The 22,662-nt window shown below is 40.2% G+C and overlaps 1 protein-coding gene across 1 annotated transcript in view; it reads left to right on the plus strand.

Annotated features, from left to right (window-relative positions):
• The window catches only part of SLC9A4 (solute carrier family 9 member A4), a gene marked incomplete at both ends in the record, with an annotated part of 50,916 nt that overhangs the window by 25,493 nt on the left and 2,761 nt on the right, over nucleotides 1–22,662 (plus strand). The window contains 7 exons of the mRNA XM_081254466.1: nucleotides 2,291–2,493; nucleotides 3,066–3,152; nucleotides 6,897–6,967; nucleotides 9,858–10,019; nucleotides 15,308–15,404; nucleotides 18,469–18,600; nucleotides 19,357–19,444. Coding sequence (XP_081110592.1) covers nucleotides 2,291–2,493; nucleotides 3,066–3,152; nucleotides 6,897–6,967; nucleotides 9,858–10,019; nucleotides 15,308–15,404; nucleotides 18,469–18,600; nucleotides 19,357–19,444 — 840 coding nt within the window. The remainder of the gene's footprint in view (nucleotides 1–2,290; nucleotides 2,494–3,065; nucleotides 3,153–6,896; nucleotides 6,968–9,857; nucleotides 10,020–15,307; nucleotides 15,405–18,468; nucleotides 18,601–19,356; nucleotides 19,445–22,662) is intronic.

Below are 22,662 nucleotides of genomic sequence, written 5' to 3' on the forward strand. Positions count from 1 at the left end.
TACCTTTTGATTAGAAGCGACTATATTTTTAAATGACTTTAACCAATATTTGAAGCATTTTTTTACATGACTTTGACCAGTATTTTCAAGCCAATTGCTCAAAGAGAAATTAGGAGAAATGGCTCAGAACTCATCTTGAACATATCCATTCTAAATTTAGAATGTTTTTTAGGATTTAGGCAAGAATAACAAGAACGTAGAAATATAAAAATTATTCATAGGGCTTCCCTGGTGGCACAGTGGTTGAGAGTCCGCCTGCCGATGCAGGGGACACGGGTTCGTGCCCCGGTCCGGGAAGATCCCACATGCCGCGGAGCGGCTGGGCCCGTGAGCCACGGCCACTGAGCCTGCGCGTCCGGAGCCTGTGCTCCGCAACGGGAGAGGCCACAACAGTGAGAAGCCCGCATACCGCAAAAAAAAAAAAATTATTCATAAAAATAACTCTGTATATATGTGCCTATTGGGTCTCCAGGGGAGAAAAGAATTAAGGATTCTGTGATATAAATTTCTAATCTCACAAGTCCTATCAGTATTACTAACTAGCTATTTGACCTTGGGCAGATAGTTAACTACGCAAAATCTTCTTCCCCAACCACAAAATGGTGGGTCTGGACAAATTTCGTAGGTCCCTTTCAGTTCTAATACTGTAGGGATCTACAGGAGGGTAGGGTGAATGTCAAGAGGCACCACCTCAGAGCTTCTGCCCAGCCAACAAGCATAGAAACCAGCTGGGAGATTAATGTTGGGGAGACCTCACGATGCTTCACCCTTGGTGACCAGCCACCCAGCTCCTTCATTTTCCATCTGAGGGAAATGATGTAACAGTTCCTAGGAGAATGACTTGGCCACGTCACAGCAAGGGACAGAGCCAGGTGTCGGAGTCCAGCTCTCCCACTCCTGCCTGACTCATCGTAGCTAAGAATAGTTCACACTCATGAAGGCTTATAACATGTTATTCATAGATATTAAATTATTAAACCTTACGTCCACCTTCTGGTGTAAAAGTACTCAGTACCTCCAGAAAGCAGGTGAGAAGACTGCGTACATGAAAAGATTGACTTTTGCCCAAGGTCATAGGACTAGCCCGTGGAGGAGCCGGGACAAACAAAACAAAATGAGAAAAATTAAATTTTACTGTCTCCTGCACTGTCAGTGTCCCTACTATCAGAGGATGCTAGGAAAGAATAACAAGAATGTAGAAATATTAAAAATATTCATAAAAGTAGCTCTGAATATATGTGCCTATTGGGTCTCCAGGGGAGAAAAGAATTAAGGGTACTCTGGTATAAATTTATAATGTCACATCAAGTCCTATCACTGTTACTAACTAGCTCTTTGACCTTGGACAGACAGTTAACTACTCAAAAGCTTCTTCCCCAACCACAAAACACTGGGTGTGGACAAATTTGTTAGGTCCCTTTCAGTTCTAGTACTGTGGGGATCTACAGGGCAGTAGAGTTAATGTCAGTGATGCTTGCTGTGATGTCTGTGCGATTAGAAACCACATGAGGATACCGAGAGGTTTATTGATCTCCAGGGAAACCTTTGCTTTGATGAGTCAGAGCATCAGTGAAGGGACCTTTCTCACTAGGAACCACTGCATGGGTGGCAGCTCAGCCACATGGGGATGAAAAACCAATGTGGTAGAAAACACCTCTGTGTTTTCAGCAAGCTCTCCTGCCCTCCACCTTTCACTTACTGACAGTAAGAAGCCCCCCCTTGGACCCCTTGCCAACTTCCTTTCTTTTTTGCATTGAGCCTCAAGAAGATCCAAACCAACCACAAAAGATCTGCTCACCTGCACAGACCCCAGGCACTGCGAGGGCTAATCTCACCTTCAAAATCACACACCTCCTCTGCTGAACCAGTGAGAGTATGAGCTGATAAAAATGCTTCTACCCTCCAAGTGATACCCTTGCTTTTCTTAGTTTTGAAAGGCTGAGCCAAATTTATAAAATAGATTAGAAAGTATATACCATTTCTTATATCAAAAGTATCAAGATTTATTACTTTAAATACACACACACACACACACACGCGTGCGCGCGCACAGAGGCAGTCATGCTGGGAAACTACCAGAGAACACTTCTGACTTGAAGCACTGCCGTCTCACAACTACCCAAGAAGTAAAACGTTTTGTAAGCTGTTCTGTTTGGGACAGACTGCCATGGGTGTGATGGAATTAGGTTGCCTTGTTTTGTGGGCACATGCACATGACTTGGGTTCACTAACGCTGCTGTGTCTCCTCATTCGTGACCCTCTGCTCTAATACATATTTCCCCCCTTCTAGGCGTGTTTGCTCTCTTCTATATCAGTAACCAGTTTCGGACTTTCCCCTTCTCCATCAAGGACCAGTGCATAATTTTCTACAGTGGTGTCCGAGGAGCTGGAAGTTTTTCACTTGCATTTTTGCTTCCTCTGTCTCTTTTTCCTAGGAAGAAAATGTTTGTCACTGCTACTCTAGTAGTTATATATTTTACTGTATTTATTCAGGTTGGTAGATTTCTTTCATATTTGAAATAAGTCGATTCTTCTCAGGATTGTGTATTAAATTAGTAAAATACCAGGAAAGGGACACTTTATCTGATTTTCAGACAAGTGCCCAATACCCAAACTAAATTCCCAAATATTTCTAGATCATGTTTTTGGTCATCCTGTAACCTCGACATTTTGTGACCTTTTAATTGATAAAACGTATTAATCAAAATATCCCTTTGTACAGGTGAATGATAGCTCACCTGATGTCTATTGCTGAAAATGAGATAAGAATTGGTACTAAATAGTTTTTATTATAGCTGATATTAGCTCTCAGCAAACTAATGGGAGGTTATTTTAAGGAATGAAACTAAATCCCTGCTTTAAATTATAGACATCAGGCCTATTTTTATTGCAGAGTGTAAAGGTATTAAGTAAGAACTAAAGTAAACACTGGAGCATTTATCCAGGAGAAACTAGTACAAAACAAAGACATTAAAATTGGAAGTTCTAAATTTGCAATAGCTTTGCTCTCTATCCTGACAGTCTTCACTACAACAAAATGCTTTATTTTGTGGTTTATGATCTAGGGAATCACAATTGGCCCTCTGGTCAGGTACCTGGATGTTAGAAAGACCAATAAAAAAGAATCCATCAACGAAGAGCTTCATACCCGTGTAAGTTATCTCTTGGTCATAATTAATAAGTTGATAAGTCGTTCCCTCTTTGTCACCTATGGGAGTGATTTAGAACTTTGATGAGGTGTGTATATGTCACTAGACATGGCCTCTTTCCTCTCCAGCTCCACCAACAGTGATTATACTAGTTTCCTGGTGCTGCTGTAGGAAATTATCGTAGACTTAGTAGCTTACATCTTACAGTTATTATCTTACAGTTCTGGAAGTCAGAAGTTCACAATGGGTTTCACCGGGATAAAACCAAGATGTAGCAGGGCTGCATTTCTTTCTGGGGGTTCTAGGAAAGGGTCTGTTTTCTTGCCTCTTCCAGCTTCTAGAGGTTCTTGGCATTCCTCGGCTTGTGGAACTGTCCTGTCTTCAAAGCCAACAATGACCAGTCAGGGCTTTCTTATGCTGCATCACTCTGATACTGACTCTTCTGCCTTCCTCTTCCACATTAAAGATCTTTATGGTTATACTGGGCCCATGTGGGTAATTTAGGGTATTCTGTCTATCATAAGGTCAGCTGAATAGCAAGCCTAAATTCATCTGCTATCCATTCCTCTTTGAATAAAAACTAGCATGTTTGCAGGCCCTGGGGATTAGGACCCTGGACATCTTTGGGGACCATACATTCTGCTTATTGCATCTGTCCTTTGCCCTTCAAAGACTCATGTCTGTTCCTCATGCAAAATACATTAACCAATCCCAACATCTCAAAAGCCTCAATCCACTGTAGAATGAACTCAGAGACCAAAAATCTCACCTACATCTTGTGAGTTCAAAAGACCCAACTCTCAGCATCTCCATCTAAATCAAGGATGGGTGAGGCTCTGGGTATAATCCGTCCTGAGACACAGTTCCTCTTCACTCTGAACCTGTGAAACTCAAGAAACAAGTCATCTTCTCCCAAAACGCACTGGTAGGACAGTCATCAGATAACGGCTATAGATATTCCCTTTCCAAAAGGGGGAAATATGGAAGGAAAAAAGGAGTCATCCACCCCAAGCAACTTTCCAAGTCCGCCTGGGTTTCCAGTCCTGGTTTCCAGTCCTGGGAACAATCTGCTATGATTCTTTGCTCCACCTTCTGTGTTCTCCCCTCCACCCTCTGAGTCATAGTTCTTTTTTCATGAACAGTAGCAGGTGTTTGTGACTTATTAGTTTTGTTTTGTTTTGTTTTGTAATTTTTATTGGAGTATAGTTGATTTACAATGTTGTGTTAGTTCCAGGTGTACAGCAAAGTGAATCAGTTATATGTATACATATATCCACTCTTTTTTAGATTCTTTTCCCATATAGGCCATTACAGAGTACTGAGTAGAGTTCCCTGTGCTATACAGTAGGTCCTTATTAGTTATTTATTTTATGTATTGTAGTGTGTATATGTCAATCTCATTCTCCCAATTTATCCCTCCCCCACCTTGCCCCCTGGTAACCATAAGTATGTTTTCTACATCTGTAACTCTAGCGGCTTATTAGTTTGATCAGCCTGCTTCTTGCCTGTAAAATTTGGGGCCCAGTAGCTTTCTTTCATTTCATCTTCTCTCTCTCCCTTTTGAGTCCCAGCTAGCAGTGTTTCTGTCAGGGTTCAACAAGGGGAGCAGAACTAGTAGGAGATATATATTAAGAGCTTTGTTGTAAGGAATTGGCTCACCTACTATGGGTGCTGGGTAGGCAGGTCCAAAAACTGTAGGACAGGCCATCAGGAAGGGTGGACTGGAACTCTCAGGCAAAAGCAAGTGGAATTTTCTTCTGCTTTATTCTTCAGGCCTTTCAAATGATCAACTCAGACCCACCCAGATTATTTAGGATAATATCCCTTACTTAAAGGCAACTGATCAGTGACCTTTAATCCTATCTACCAAATACTTCCACAGCAACATCTAGACGGGCCTTAATAATAACAGGGGAGTAGCCTAGCCAAGTTGACACCTCAGAAAACTATCACGATGAATAATGTTCAGAGTTGCCTGACTTGCTTCTAAAATCATTACTCTGAAAAAGAAAGAAAGAAAGGAAGGAAGGAAGGAAGGAAAGAAAGAAAGAAAGAAAGAAAGAAAGAAAGAAAGAAAGAAAGAAAGAAAGAGAAAGAAAGAAAGAGAAAGAAAGAAAGAAAGAAAGAAATCATTATTCTAATGGAACATGGGATTTTCTGCTCTTCCTGAACTTATAATAAAGAAGGGGTAACAGCTTCCACTTCAGCAGACATGGCCTAGTGGCAGTTTTGCTGAAAACTCTGATAAAAGTGAAAATGAAGTTGATCATGATTTCTGCCAGTTTGTTTTAAGTCCAACACAGTATTGAAGGGATGGCGTTTCATGTGGCTACAGGAAATAGAAATGAGAACTAATGTATGGAAAACATAGGGTGAGAGGTTTCAGCTCTGTTAATGAAGAGTGTTTGGACAGTTGCTTGTATGGCTCACCCAAAGGTGAAGTGGATGTGTGCAAGCAATAACCGGAAACACTTGGCATAGTTGCTTTACAAGAGATTCAGGCTTGGAGGGGATGATTGGCCCACATAATTTGGAGGTTTCTTTCATGCCTGAAAGTCCATAACTTTAATGCTGGAAAAACTGATGAAGTCTTTCTAAAGTCAGACCTGAATTTCATGGCCAAAGTCACCTAAGGAAATAAAGTAATTTTAATTCCAGGAAACGCAAATGAAAAATTTTCAAGGCCATTTGAAACTATTCAACAGATGGGGATAGGGAGTGAGCATTTTAAAATAAGTAGTGCTTTAACCCAATTGAAGACTTTTGTCTCTATCTTCATCCCCTCTGTTCATTATTTTAAGAAATTAGATATATACCTAAGACAATAGAACTTGGATATTTCACCCCTTTCTTATTTTTCTTTTTCTCAAAAAAAGGTATAATTATTGGTAGAGAGTACATAATTATTTCAGAATTAATTTAGTATTTTAATCTATTTTGCAAAAAAAAATTTAGAAGCCATGTTAAACTTCAATGATTACAAATTTAAATTATATGTAAAGTAATAAATTATGAGGAGACTGTTTTTTCCTAAATTCCTATAAACAATTTGGATAAAGCAAATGTAGTATAATTGGCTTGGATGGTGAAATGTAAATACTGAGACAAAATGATCAGATAAAAACTGAGGCATGGGAATTCCCTGGTGGTTCAGTGGTTAGGACTCTGTGCTTTCACTGCTGAGGGCGCAGGTTCAATCCCTGGTCGGGGAACTAAGATCCCGCAAGCCACATGGCACGGCCCCAAAAAAAAAAGAAAAAACAAACAAAACAAAAACTGAGGCATATAGATAAATTTTGTTGTTATATGTTGCTACTATAATAGAATACCTGTTGAATTATATTTTCAGGAGCTGTATAAATTGGATACTGGCATATTCTTTTCTTTCTCAGTGAAATTAAAAGAATAGTTAATTATTAGGCTTTATATCCATGTGATATCAGTAATGAGAAATTTCCTAGATCATTCTAGAAAAATAGTATTCAAAGCAAAGCAGGTACCTTGTTTTCATTGCAAGATATGTGCTTTATTAAAGAAATTATCTACAGAGACTTTGCATCACGAAACTAAGTGGTGTTACTGGGAAAGGCATTATAAGCGTCAGTTACATGAACAGAGTGATAGAAAAGAGGGTATGCTCCTGGAAAGTAAAGCCCCCTTTGTTTTCCAAGGTGTATTAACCTTCCTTGTGTGTCTTGTAGTGTTAATGTTTCATCAACAATCATTTTTCTGTGTTTGGTTTGGCAGCTGATGGATCACTTGAAGGCTGGTATTGAAGATGTGTGTGGGCAGTGGAGCCACTACCAAGTGAGAGACAAGTAAGGAGGCAGAGGTTTCACCACCGAGGAGGGATATATGTGACATGGGGAACCTCAGAAGGTTCCACTGGAAGCTGAACATAAAACTAGAAGGAATCCTGAGGAAGGTGGCCAGGAAGATAAAGGACCTGGGAGCCATGCCATACAGGAAGCAGGCAGAAGCCCTGGGAAATGGAGAGCTACCAGGTGGAGGAAGCAGTGAACTTGGGCTTGGTTGCTTTAGAGGAAACTAGTACAACTGAAAGGTGGAAATTAGAGACACCAGATTTAAGTTTAAAACAAGGACAAGTTTCTCAGTGATACGAGAAGCACAACCAGGGAATGACAGGCTTCAAGAGGCTGCAAAGGAGGGTTGGTGAGTCATCAGGGATCCTGGGGAAGAGATTCCTCCATCGTAGGGGAGGTCCTTCCCACATAACGATTCTGTAAAGATTCCGGGGGGCCCTCTTCTCCACCACATCTCACATTTCAGAACTCATCCTCTTCTGGATTTAGTCTACAGCCATATTTCTTAATGACATGGCTCTGAGAAGAGTTTACTGATGATGAGGAAGACGAGATTTTTGAAGTTTCACACTGCTGTTTGGAGGATGAAGGCGTTAGCAGTAGTTCAATTAACCAAATGGTAGACCTTTCCAACAGATTGATGTTGGTGATGCCAAGAGAGACTAGATCTGAAAAATTCTGGCTCTTGCAGGGTGGTGGCACAGAAACTGAGAGCTTTTGAGTGGGATTTTTTTTAAGATTTTTTGATGTGGACCATTTTTTAAAGTCTTCGTTGAATTTGTTACCATATTGCTTCTGTTTTATGTTTTGGTTTTTTGGCTAAGATCATGTGGGATCTTAGCTCCCCAACCAGGGATCAAACCTGCACCCCCTGCATTGGAAGGCGAAGTCTTAACCACTGGACTGCCAGGGAAGTCTCCTGAGTGGGATTTTTTTTTATGAGGTAGAAAGAAGCATCGTTTTAGCAGTCCTTACAGTGTTAAAATAGAATTTAAATTCTGTGACTATCCACTGATCTAGAATTTAGGCCATGGATTTATTTTTAAGTTCAAATGCCATAGTTATTCCAATGAAGCATTATTAAATATTCTTCCATTTAGCCGAATCTATACCTAACTTTCTAAACTATGTCAAGAGTAGTAAGACACCCTCACTGTGTTCTAGGTCTTCACAATGTAGTACATGTGGTCCTGGGGGTGGGGTGGGGGAGAAGAGAAAGAGCCTGAACAAATAATTATGGTCAATATGGCACATGTTATAACAGAGGCAAATGCATAGAACTATAGTAATACAGAAATGAGAGTGAGTTTGGAAAATAAATCAGTTATCCAGACAAAGAAGAATGGAAAGCCTGTCAAGCAACAGCAGTAGCGGCAGTGTATTTCCATCTGCAAAGGCAAGGAAGAGCATGTCATGGTTTGGATATGGTCAGGGAGAGTGACAAGGTAAGAAAAAAGGAGGACATGACTGGAAAGACAAGGACACACTTTTTATGGTATAGAGCTAAGGAGCTCTCTAGAGCCATTAACACTATAAAGTTCTATTTGACCTTTAAAACTCATATCAAAAGGCTATTAAATAGGAGAGTAGCATGGCCATACTTGACTTTTGGAAGGCAAACTATAATAGCCATATGGAAGCTAGATTAGAAAGAGAGGAATTATCTGTCACATGATCTCCTTAACTCTCCTGTGTTATCACTATTCGTCTCATTTTATTTTATTTATTTATTTTAAACTTATTTATTTATTTACTTTTGGCTGCATCAGGTCTTAGTTGCAGCACGCAGGATCTTTTGCTGCAGCACACGGACTTCTCTCTAGTTGTAGTGTGCAGGTTTTCTCTCTCTGATTGACCAGCCCAAGGTCAAGGTGAACCCGAACCCAGTGTGAAGAGCATCAGAGAAGTCCTGATGGGTGGAGTGCCGATGGCAGTAGATTGAGGAATAAACAGCAACAATAGCTTCTCACGAAGAAAGGCAGAAAGCGAGAAGGCTGAGGGGTGACCCAGTTGGAGCCAGAGTGAGCCTGGTATGAACCAAACACAGATCACAGAGCCCAAGGAATCACAGACTGCTCAACCCAGAGGAGCCTTGGCTGATACAGAGTCCATCCACCTCACAGACCGGGAGACTAACCAACCACCAGATAAGCCAGCATCCCAGAATAAATCAGGCAGCAAATTACTCTTTGAATGGAAAATGATTGAAGGTGTGGAAAATTCCTCCTCCAAACAGATGGTGGACTCTGAAGGCACCGTATGCTCCATGTGGCTCCGTCTAATGGGTCAGCCAGAGCTTTGGCGCAATAGTGAGCGTCCATCAGCGTCTGGCCTATTCAGATGCTCCATCACTCAGACTGTCAGGGTATAAGTGGGTTCTCCCCACACCCCACCTAATTGGCAGGATTCAAAATGATCTGCAGTGTAATGGGCAAAACTACTGTAACTACCAGGCTGTTTAAACTTGTGGGTTCTGGTTGAACAGGCCAGCATCACTGTAAGTGCAGCTGCCACTGTTACGAGCTACTAGGACGGTACAGCAGACTCCCCGACCCCGTTTCTTCTCCCACAGCTAGAACTCAGCTGGCCTCCCCAGCTCCCCACTAATGTCCACTTTTTGCCCTGATTACAGCTTGTCCCTTCCTTTTGTTTGGTTGATTTTCAGTGTATTCAGGTCACTAGGCCATTCTTTCTTTATTTTAAAAAACTGTATAAATGCTATGATTATTTTTTTTAAAATGTGTTCAAAGTCACATGTGTTCCAAGGCACTGTTGTGGTGTTTTTCAGAATAAAGTTAAGTGTAGTTTGTTTCTAGAAAAAGTATATACTTACATAACATATACAGAGATTGAAGATTTCCAAACAGTTGGTTTCCGTTTTTAGGTTTAAGAAGTTTGATCATAAGTATTTACGGAAAATCCTAATCCGAGAGAACCTGCCAAAATCGAGCATCGTTTCTTTGTACAAGAAGCTGGAAATGAAACAAGCTATTGAAATGGCAGAGACTGGGATACTAAGTTCTACAGCCTTTTCCATGCCCCATCAGTAAGTGACATCTGCCCTCGATCTAGACTTTCAATGTCAGAATTACAAGGGGCACTAACTTATTGTTCCATTTAAAGGTACCATTAGGAGTGAAGAGGCAGAGATATGACAAAGGAAAAATGGAAGAAATAAGATCTAAGTCTTGGCATCTTATAGCTTGGTCCATGCTTGATCTGTTTCACCTAGTTTCTGAAAATTACTTTCCAGCAAAAAGATGAGAGTTTTTTGACATCTTTCTTTGGGAGGGAGGAGCAAATGAATTTATAGAAGATTTTTAGCATATGTTACAAGTCTTCCTGTTTAGACATGTCTACCCTTTAACCTGTGCTCGTTTGCTTCCGCTAATCTTGCCGTTGTCTTTCTCCCATAAGTCATCTCTCTTCCTGTCTTCTATGAGGAGAGACCAGGTCAGCATCCTAGGATGCTAACTTGGATTTGGGCAAGAGGTGTGGTGATTGGTGGGATATTTAAAGAGAAGGCCGTGTTTTGTAATTGTGTCTCAGGCAAAGATCTGTGTGCAGTTGGGAGAATGCCGCATCTGTTTGAGACCAGCTGTGAACAGGAGCAAGGAGGGAACTGGCTACCAGTGGAACAGAGGGTGGGGTAAGACTGGTACATACCCCATCATTACAAGATGATGCCCTTTGAAGCCTGGCGCTTCAGTTGGAGCATCTGGAAACCAATTGTCCCAAGAGCTGGTTAGACATTTTTTAAAGCTGCTTTAAGTCTCTGACATTTAACGAGAACTCCTTGAATGTCATAAGAATTAATTCACTCCCTCCCCAAAGATGCCCAATTTTCTCCCAAGAAATGGTTTACGAATTGGGGAAGTTAGTCACAACGTATGTTTAGCATAAAGAACTCCAGCCCCTCCATCCTGACTTCTTCAGAAGATAATGAGTTTCAATTATCTCCCCACATCCTCACCTTTGAAAAGCAAGTTGAGAGAAGAGCTAAGAATAGATAGCAATGAAATTGTCATTAACACCTGAGTGTTATTTCTCATCCCTTACTTGCTAATGAACCAGAAACACCATCACCTTTCTTTACATGGGGAAAATTTCCAGCCAGGGAAAAATCTAAAGGGGCATCCCTGAGGGCATCTTTGTCTAAACAGAAAGCTTTCTGCCTTATTTTTCAGTGAGACTGTGGCTTTAAGGAAATTTCTGGTCCTAAAATGGGAATGTGCTAACAAATATTTATTGGCAACACCGTGCTGAGCCATATGAGAGCCTGAGGCAGAAAAAATAATCGGGGATACTGATCTCGTCTTTATTTAAAATGTTCATATATCACTCATCATGGACACTTTTGCATTCTTCTATTTTCTACAATATTGCCTTCAAATCCTACTTCACTTGATTCCTGAACTTTGGGGCATCCCCTTAGCGAAAGGGAGTACTGGGGCACCTGTTATGTGCCACGGCCTGTGGAAGCAGACGGTCCCTGCCCTCAGGGAGCTCACCCCTGGAGCAGGGTCCCGATGGTAATAAAATAGGGCACACAAACTTACGATCATAAAGCCCAGGGAGCTGTGAGAGAGTGAGAGGGAACCTCATCTGGTCCCCAGGCATTTGACCTGCTCCCTGAAGGATGGATGAGAATTAACTCAATGCTCAGCAGGAGGGCTGGACCTGGACGGGTACAGGCAGTTTAGACCATGAGGAACTTCCTCGACCTTCTGCTCACTAGTGATGTAAGCGCTTGGTCTAGGAATGTAGGGGCACTTATCTCAAGTGAGAATCAATCTCTCATGTGCTAAAATATATTTTGAATCTCTGTACATTACGTTGCACTGGTCATAAGCAGGTTTCCCAGTTCCTAACCTCAAGGCAATTTTTAAGCCAGTTTCATTTAGAGGATGCCCTTGTGTTGAGTCAATTATTTTTCAGACATTGACTCAAGATTAGTAAGAGAGCCTTCTAGGTTGGAGACATTTTTTCCCCTATAGCCCAAACCGGTTAGTTAACCAAGGTGGGAGAGGAGATTTTTTAAACCGATATTTACTACAAGTTTAGTATTTAAATTGCATTCATTTGATCTCATCAGAAATCTGTAGGACGTCAAGCAAAAAGGAATTCCTCTCCTAAGATCAAAGCAGTAATTTCTTAAAAAACAAACCTTCATACAATAATAGGAAAAAGAAGTGTGTATTCAGCTCGCTTTTTGTGACTCCGTATGAGAGGATAACAACAAAACACACATATATTTTTTTTCTTTAGAAGTTTAAGCAATTGTTCTACAAGAGGTTTAGATTTCCAAACTCTGTGACCTTCAAGAGAACACTACCCCTAGAAGCTGTCTATGGCACACTGCAGACAATGCTGATTCTAGGGAATTCCTTTACTTTTACCTACATTATTTTATTTGACTCTCAAAACAACCCTATGGAATAAATAGGCTATGTACTTGGATTATTATTCTAACTCTGAGGCACCTTGCTTTACCCATGAGTAGGAAATTCTTAGAAACATCAGTGGGTAGAGGCTCAAGCTGATTAAAAACTATTTGGTTACTATTAAAGAGAAGAGATATTAAAATATTTATAATAAAGATGTTAAAAAAGAAGAAAATGAAAGATAAAAAATATTTGTAGTAAATGCATAGGCATAACACACTACAGCTGTGTGACTTCAGGATATTGTCTTTAGACACCCCCAGATAGTTATAATGTCATTTATTAAAAAGCACAAATTAATTTATTGCAGTTGAAGAATTTTTCAGTTGATCACATATTGACAGGTATAAGTTCACCGTCATGCATTCTGACACCAAAGACACTAGTATGAAGATTCTGATGCCATGTTCACTTCCATGATGGAACGTTGCCTTGTAGGGAGCAGGGCCCACAGCTCTGCATTCTTCACTCGTTCTCAGTGTTGGTCACCTTGGTGACCTTTCTAAGAAGACACAAGGCAACCACATACACAGAAGAGCTGTTAGTACCATTGTTTACTTAGTGGGCACATCCTTCAGTCAACATACATTTCCCTGGATTTCATGTATAAAACTACTAAAAGAGGATGGATTCTTCCAGATAAATCAGGATATATTTGATCTTTGGGGACTTCATCTTATGGCATGAAGATAACATCTACTAGATTTCATATCTCTGTTGCTGTGTTTAGAATTGAAACCTCTTTTTACAGCATTATAGCATCGGATTTTTTTAAAAAGTTAAGGGAAATGTGAGCTTTTTATTCAAATACATTTAGATTCAGATTTCCCAGTTTGATTTCAATGGCCATGAAATTACCAGTGGTCTTTTATTTAAGGTAATAGAGGCTTCTTTTATATCTTGTTCCAGTGACGAGAATTTCACTTTATAATTTTACTTTTTTGCCCTAGAGATTACTAACATTCTGTTTTTCTGAGGGTTGTATCTTTCCTGTGCTCATGATATGATCATTTCAGGAGTGATTTTGCTAACGAAGTAGCAGGTAGGAAAGTCCATGCATCAGTAATTGCCCGAATCAATAATTCATCCTTCTGATTCTATAGCTGCAGCTTCTCAGTGTGAATAAATACGAGGCAATGCTGCCGGGAACCCTGTACTGCACATCCAGCCAGCAGCCTAAATGGGCTCGAACTAAGTCTGGGCCTTCCCAGAGTGGTTAATTATAAACTGGGGAGAATGCCAAGTTAGATTTCCTATCTCAGGTTTAACTTTACCATGTCCTTTACCCATAGTTTTTTCCTATTTGGTCATTTTATTATGAACACACAAAGTGAAACTATTTGGTTAGCTGTTGTTTCTGTTTAGCAATAGATTCCTTCCACTGTAATAAAGGAATGTGTTCAGATTGTGGGAATGCGTGGGTGTATCTAAATCAGAATAAATTTTATTTGAAGGACATTTAAACAGTTAGGTTGAAATGCCCTGATAATAATGTTTAAATCACCGAGGGTGGTAACTGAATATCAATAGTGTTGACGTTGGCAGCTCCGCGATATGGAAACTGCTTTCAGTGATTTTGTAGGAAGGGCATTAGTCAGTGGACAGATCGCATTGCTAAGTAAATGCTGGCGTCCTGTGATATCCAGCATCCAAGCCCTTAAAAATCTTTTACCCATTGTGCCTTACTTACAAAAATATCCTTGCTATTTATGGCGATATCGCTACTAATGTTTGGGGAAAGGGACTTAAAAAGTGGCCTGTCTTGAAACCAATAACTTCTTGTCTCTATGGTCAATTATCCTAAGACCTGTGCAAGCAGGTAACAGCACATCAGCACACGGGTGCATTTCAAAAAGCTGCAGCCAGAAAAGAGAAAACATCACAGCTCTGTAAGGGTTTATACCAATATGTCAACGGAGGTAATAGTACTGAAAGATGGGTTTAGTTTTCTCTAGTTCTCCTTTTTTTGGTCGTTCCTATGTTCTACAATGAGTGTATATTATTCATACAATAAGTTTTTAGAAATTACCACCACTAGACCGAAGTGATTGAAATCAAATATGTGTGTCACATGAGAATTCTGCACATAGCGATGTCATGACTGAAATCCTCAGAGGACAATTGTTCATTGACTGCTAACCTGGCCATGACTTGGCTTTTGAGCCCTTTTTTGGTGAGGGAGGGAGGGGTGCTCATGGTGAAGAAGGCAGAAAGAAGTCAACTGCTTCTAGAATCTCAGAGGGTCCAGTGTCTCTGAGCTGGCCTGATTTTCATGGTGGCAATGGTCTAATTCTCCTCGTAAAATATGATTTTAGTTTCTCACCATTATTCTTTAACCAGAGATAAAGTCCCTAAAGGGACAATTCCAAGATAAATGTACTTATAAAGGTACTCGTAAAAATTTAGTACTGCATAGATTAGTGCTATTCAAAATGTGGTTACTACATGGTGTTGTCCATGAGCCTTGAAGGAATAATCTTATTTCTGTTGACTCTAACAGTGAAACATTTGGTTTGCCCTTTGTGGTATCCTTTCCAAAAATGTATTTCCTAATCATTGATTTTTATTTTTTTTTACAAACGTGTCTGTTCATAATAGATACGGAGGAAAAAAGTAACTGGTTTGCCATGACTTTAAACTCCTTTTTAAAAATGGGTTAGAGAAATTCCCATATACAAGCTATAGGCAAAGAAGCCACATGTTCAAAATGTAAGTCAAGACACACGTGCTGACATTTCATATGAATTTACTAAAACAACATGAAAAGTTATGTTAAAAACATAACCTTTATGTTTATCAATTAGAACTCCTGAAAGTAAATTCATGCTTTTGTGGTCCCCTTGCCAAGATGGAAGAATAATGCTTGGCTTCCCTCCAATGATGTTTCCAGGGCCCAGAGGATACAAGAAACCAAAAGACTCTCCCCTGAAGATGTGGAGTCCATGAGGGACATTCTGACACGCAACATGTACCAAGTTCGACAAAGGGTGTGTATAAGACGTGTCCCTGTTGCCTGTCCTCGGATCCAGTCCTCCAGGAATTATTTCTTGTCCATGTTATTCTCTCCAAAGCAGTCTTCTTGATGAACAATTTCTCTCTGCTTAGTTTGGAGAACAGAAAGTTAATTGTTATGTTTCTGCAGCAAAAGTGGCACCCGTGGTATAAAGAGAAATGCAAATCCAGTTGCTGGCCCTAGGGGTCAGGCTGCCCTAGCCCTGCAGCCCCAGAGTTTTCCAGAACCAGCAGGGCTCCCTCCCACTCCGGAGTCAGAAAAGCGGTGACACTCATCCACCACGGAAGAAAGATGGCCCCAGGATGCCTGTGATGGTGGAGTTGTCTCAGCGTGGTTGACTGTAATAGAGCTTAGAAAACTGAGATGGTTTAGATTAGAATATCGAAACCACAGTGCTGAAAGCCTAAGGTAAAAAAAGGAGACATTTCAGGGACTTCCCTCACGGTCCAGTGGTTAAGATTCCAAGCTTCCACTGCAGGGGGCATGGGTTCGATCCCTGGTCCAGGAACTAAGGTCCCACATGCCACTAGGCCAAAATATATATATATATGTATATGTATATATCCACAAAAAGGAGACATGTCAGGCATAGTATTTTTCAATTTGGGAAAAGGGTATGGAGGCTATACTAGCACTTGGGACCTGGCCCAAAGTTCACAGCAAGAACATTTCAGGGACAGTATGTGAGTCCTCCTGAAACTTTGATTTAATCAAATGGTATTTTCATTTGTGTCCTCTAATTAGGAGTTATTTAAGCTTGAGGATTCAATGGAACATCCCAATTGTTGAGTAGGGTTATAAGTGAGTTAACAGTGAGGGCCTTGGTTTTTGTGACCATGTCATGGGACTCCAAAAACTCATCTAGTCAAAGTTCCTCCTTCTCAAGTAGAAGATGCTGAGGTTAGAGGAGTTGTTTTTCTGACTTGTTTAAGATCTCAAAACGAATTTGAGTTAAGAACCCAGGTCTGCCAACTACCCACCTACAGCTCTTTCCGTGACTTCAGAATTACATGATCCAGGGCAAGGGAATGTTTTCTGGCTGCTGTTTCGAGAAGGTCAGTGATGAAGGGGAATGTGTCAGCAAAAAGGCCCTGCACCTGCTGGAGGAACACAGGTCACAGCAGCACTCATAGCACACTTCGAGTACATTCAGCAGCTTTCAAATCGTTCCAGGTGAAACTGTTTCAGCAAGACTATCACATTCTGCCTTAGATAAGTAGTTAAGAACTTCCTGGTTTGAAGAATGCCGGCCAGCTTAGTGAGGGCTGGAGTACAGAGGGTGCCTGGTACTCAGACTTGCCCCATGGTGGTGGAGGTTGAGTTTAGGGAAAGTCCAGAAATAGAGAGAGAGATTCTGGAAATCCAAGCCACCCAAAAATGAGGCTAGCTGTCCATTCTCTCTTTTCTATCAGGTTCCTAAATAATCACCTTTCTTCTTCTTTTATCAGTGCCTACTCAGTCTGACCTCCAGGTTTCTCCCTTCTAAGCTGTGCAGGATCCCCTTTCCTTGTTGATCAAGTAGAGCCAATGGGTGATGGAAAGTCCCACGGGGAGAACATACATAGTAAACAGAGGAGGACTCCACCCCTGAGATGGCTTTTGCTTCCTCTTTTATTACTTGGGAGAATGAGACTCACCAGTCCTACCCTTTCTGTCTTTCCTTTCTCATCCTAACCTTTTAAAAAAATTTTTATAATATACTTTATTTAAACCACTATATCAAAAATATTATTTCAACACATCATAAATTTTAAAAATTACCAATGAGATATTTTATACTCTTTTCTTTTAAATTAAGGTCTTCAAAATCAGTGTATAGCTTATTCTTACAGCACATTACGATTCGGATTAGCCACGTCTTTTTTCCTTAAAGCCTCCTTTATTTTTCTTATTTTTTAAAAAATTTTGTTTTATATTGGAGTATAGTTGATTAACAATGTTGTTGATTGACAAAGGTGTACAGCAAAGTGATTCAGTTATACATATACAGTGTTATGTATGTTATGTTATGTTATGTATGTTATGTTATGTTATGTTATGTATATACATATACATATACATATACAGTGTCTATTCTTTCTCGAATTCTCTTCCCACTTAGGTTATTACAGAGTATTGAGCAGAGTTCCCTGTGCTACACAGTAGGTCCTTGTTGGTTATCATCCTGTCTTTACGTAGTTCATATGACTCCTCTCCTCTGCCATGGTCCTCTTGCTCTCTTGAAGGAAAAACCAAAGATGCAATCCAGGACAACTGTCTGTCTGCTTTGTTGCTAGTGGGAAGTCTAGAGTTTTGAGGCTTGTCACAAAAGGTGACATCTGTAGTCCTCTAGCTTGGGTGAAAGAGATTCCTGTTAAGCACTTTGTAAACATCTGAGGACCATGCTGGTCTGTGGTTCAAGACAAATTTTCACTGGCCTCGGTGAGGATAAGGAAGACATTTTTCATAAAACTAAACTGATTCAATTTGAAAAACTGTTCTGTATCTAAGATCATGCCCGTCCTTCTACTTTGGTTAAAAGACTTTTTCCTTTTTGAACTGATGGTGGTGATACTAATGGGCTGATTTTTTGCACGTATCTTTGATTGGCAACATTTTAAAATAGCAACCTTCTAGAAATTGCCAAAGTCGTTTGTAAATTCCCCTGATCCCCAAACACTCAGTAACCGCTGGCCTAGCATAACAAACATGACCTGGGAAAGAGAGTGTGTGTTGGCTGGGGGGGCACCGAAGTCTGTGGGTACCTCGGGGGTGATCACTGTGGGAGGGTCACAGGGGGACAGCACAGATGGGGGGCACTACCCTGTGAGCCAGAGGCAAGGCTCCCACTGCAGCTTGGTCCTGATGGGCTAGCCCCGAGCACAGACCTTTCCTCCGGGGCCACAGCTTGCGCCTGTGTAATTGAGGCAAATGCTCAGAGGACCTGAGCACCACCTTCTCGCTCTACTAGTCTTTGTTCTTGGTTTTTCCATGGTCTCCTGAGGCTGGAAGTTGTGTTGAGATGTCTGTACATGTTTGACATCCCCTTCATTCTACAGACCCTGTCCTACAACAAATACAACCTCAAACCCCAAACGAGTGAGAAGCAGGCGAAAGAAATTCTGATCCGCCGCCAGAACACCTTCAGGGAGAGCACGAGGAAAGGTCACAGCCTGCCCTGGGGAAAGCCGGTAAGGCGGGGACACTGACTCACCTGAGCTGGGCGGGTCCGGAGCAGGGCCTTGTCTGGTGACTACCTCAGTATTTAAACAAACAAACAAACCCACTACCTCGTTGCCAGAAAAAGACAAAACTAAGGGGGTACAGGACACCAGACACCCCCTTCTCTGGGCCTGGGCCCTTTGGAGCCCAAGGCATCGGTCCACGGGGTATGTGGCAGCAAACTGCCCTCCAGGATGGGTCAGTGACTGGAACACACTCCCTGGGCTGTGAGGCTAGACTAGCTCCCACGGTGGCCAGGGACTGGACATTCCAGGGGACCTTCCGTGGATGGGGACCCTGGCTCTAGGAAGCTTACTTCTCCCCCAGGGAGATACAGGGAGGAATTTGTTCTCCCCACGTCTCTTGGGCCCTATCTTCATGGCAACCACTGTGCATCTGAACTACACCATCTGAGGCCATATCCAAGCAATCTTACTGGGACTCTGAATGGAGATTGGGTCGGGAGTAGCCCCTAATCTCTACCTTAATGTCAGTGGGGCTGCAGGAGAAACTTTGAGAGGTTTATCATGGTCTATTTTATCATGAGAGGGAAAAGACATATATTGAAGGTGGAGACATTTTGTTTTCCTTAAACTGAAGTAACTGAAAGGCAGTGATCCAAACACGATGCTCCAGAGTGGGTCTGTATCTCTCCCTTTGTTTGTCGTATGAAGCTGTCAGTTGCGTGGCTAACTCTGCTTTTTATTTCTCTTTGTTACCCACAGGCTGGTACCAAAAACATCCGCTACCTCTCCTTTCCTTATAGCCATCTTCAGCCAGCAGGCAGAGATGTGAGGGTGGCTGAATTCACAGGTAACCTGCATTCCTGGCTGCTTCTCTTTTCTGGAAAAGTTCAGATGGTAAACAGGTTCAGGCTTGTGGGCCAAAAGGCAAAATCAAGAATATTATGTAAGTACATATATGACAAGAAAAAGAGAACACAAGTATTTTATTAGTTGAATTCAGAACTATAGTGATGAACACTGAAATTTGAAATTCATATAATTTTTACTTAACAGGAAATATTCCTAAAAAAAATTTTTTTCAACCAGTTAAAAGTGTAACAACCATTCTTAGCTCAGGGGCCACACCAAAAGATGCATCAGAGAGATACACCTGGGGGCCATCAATTGCTGACCCCTGTCTTAGGGAAACATAAAATGGGCACTTCTTTGAAGTGGTGGGATTCTCTTGTGTTTTATAAATTAGCAGAATTCTCCAAAGTTGGCTAAATTTTACTAAAATAACTTCACCAAATTTACTGATTGGATGTTTCCCATTTAATACCTATTACTTAAATAGAATTCTTAGAGTTATTGAAACTGACTATTGTGCTCATAAAAGCTATTATTTTTTAAACGTGTATATAAAATGATTTTCTATTAGCATAAAGTGGCATATAATATATATGATATGCCATGTTCTCTAGTTTAATATTCCTAAATTTTTAAGACTTGGAATCACATTGGAAATTTGAATAAACTAAACACATAGGATTTGAGAATTAAATCTTTGAAGAGGGAATATAATTATTCCTTACAATGAAACTTTATTTTTTTCTGATATAAAAACATGCTTGATATAAAATCAAAGTCAGCCAGTGGAGAAAAGCATAAAAAAAAAAATTTAAAAGCACTCGAAACTCCAACACCCACGATAATCACTATAGAACATTTTGGTAAGCATCCTTCTATAATTCTATCTATATCATCCTGATCTCTACCCTACCTGGACCTGAGACAAACAAACAAACAAAAAAATCACAAACACACAGCAAGGTATTATACATAAACTCATAATACAGTCATTGTTTTTCAATATTTATAAATTGTCTAGTTCACTCAACCATATGTTGTGGACATATTTTAGTATCAATAGATATGAACCTAGTAATCATTTCATGACATAATAATAGTCAATTATATGAAAGCCCCCTAGCTTATTTAGCAAAATCCTTATTAACAAATATTTAAGATGCTTCCAATATTTAATGAATATAAGAAAAGATATCTAATAATTTCTTTGGATTACTTGTGATTTATTTTTGCTCAAATAACCAATGACTCCCTTAGTATATTTTCCTGGAAGCAAAATTTTTAGATCAAAAATTACGTATATTTAAATTTACCTTCAAATCAACGGTTGTGAGAAAGGTAATTTCTGAATGTCGTCAGCATCACTGGACTATTTTGAGTTAACGTTTGAGTAGTCTACTATATGACAGGATAAAATCTATATGCCACAGTTAATTTTCATCTGAGTCTTTTTGATTTTCAGTGAGGTTGAACATCTTTTCATATTTTTAGAGGCAACCATATTTCTTTCAAGGAAGTTTTTGTTTCTGCCGTTGCCCATTTTTTCTGCTTTTTTTTTCTTAAAACGAATTTGAAGAACAGTGTATAATACGAATATCACCCATTGTTTCATATTTGCTGCCAGTAATTTTCCCTAAAGTTTCACATTTATCATTTAGTTTTTAGATATACTTGTCTTCAAATTTTGTATTCTGATTCATCAAATCTGCTCAATCTTCCACAGAAAAATTAGAAAAATGATTCACCTAGTAATTTAAAATCTAGAACTTTCATAGTTTAATTTTTTCAATTTCAAGCCAAATGGCTAATAGTTATTTTGATAATAAATATAAAGATATTTATCTTTGTGTAGGTTAAGACAGAGACACATTTCAAATTGTTTTCAAATGGCCATGCTCCTGCGCCAGCACCTTCTTTTCCAATTTTGTTGTACTAGTCATTTACCCCTAAACTAGAGAGTTTGGACACTTAATTCTGTTTCATCGATCTAGTCATCTATTCCTAGGTCACACTCTTGTAAGTAATATTATTTTATGTTAAAAAGAGCTATAACAGAAACAAAAGCAAACAAACAAAGCAAAAGAACACCAAGTATAGGGTGTATAATAGATTTACTTTTAAAACTCTTCCTGGTACAAGCAGCTGGTGCTATTTATGTTGCTTGAGTGATAGAAAACACGAAAGCCTCACAGTCACTTCTTGAGATGAATGTCAATATCACAAGCTACGGTAGCAAAAAATAACCACACAGCAGCCTTCGCTGAACACTAATGTACAAACACGTTATAAATAAAATACAGCAGAATAGTAAAAGAATACTACATCTTACAAAGTAGGACTTATCCCAGAGGTGGGGTTGTTTAACATTTGGAAATGCATTTACATTATTCACCAGATTAATAGGTCAAAGCATCCTTTCAATAGATGCCCTAAAGCACATCTCACTCATGCTTTCAATAAAAATCATAAAACCCTAGGAAAACATATATAGGACTTATATGAAGACAATATAAAACTCTCCTTTTCCATGCTTCATTTCCTCTCTGTAAAGAGGAGAATGTTGGTACCTCCCACATACAAAAGAGTTGCCCTGAGTGAAGCCATTTGGTGCAGGTAAGACTCTTAGAACAGTGCCTGCAACCAAGTAAGTGGGCAAGAAATATTAGCCATTATTAATTTTATTACTAGTGAGGGGTATCGAAGAAGACTTGACTTGGGTAGATAGGGGTGTTCTTGAAAAGAAGACGGTACTTTAGAAATGTCAGTTCTACGTGAGTTAATCTAGACGTGGAATGGAATCTTAGTCCCAATGAATTTTTTTTTTTCTTTCAAATGTGCTCAACTGGTTGTAAATTTCATTAGGTGAGGAAAAAGAGTGGGTAACCTAGAAATCTGTGAAGGAAAAGTAATGAAGTGGGACTTATTTTATCAGTTATTCTTAAGTTTTAAAGAAGTATAATAATAATCAGGATTAGACTGAGATAGTCCTCCATGAGTATCTGGGCACAATTATTTGCATCCACCTTCTCTCCAAATCTGAGGCCTTTACGCACCAGGACACGGTCAGGGAATGGCTGGAGGGGCCCTAGGGGAGGACATAGAGGGATGTGTAGCATCTGTCAGGCGGCCCCCTGATGTCTCCCGCAACTAACCAGGCTGTGACGTGCAGAGCACCGTGCCTCTTCGCTCTCCCCTCGTCCTCCTGTGTTAGGACAC

This window comes from Mesoplodon bidens (genome assembly GCF_964165515.1).
Source record: "Mesoplodon bidens genome assembly, chromosome: 14".
Taxonomy (NCBI): Eukaryota; Metazoa; Chordata; class Mammalia; order Artiodactyla; family Ziphiidae; genus Mesoplodon; species Mesoplodon bidens.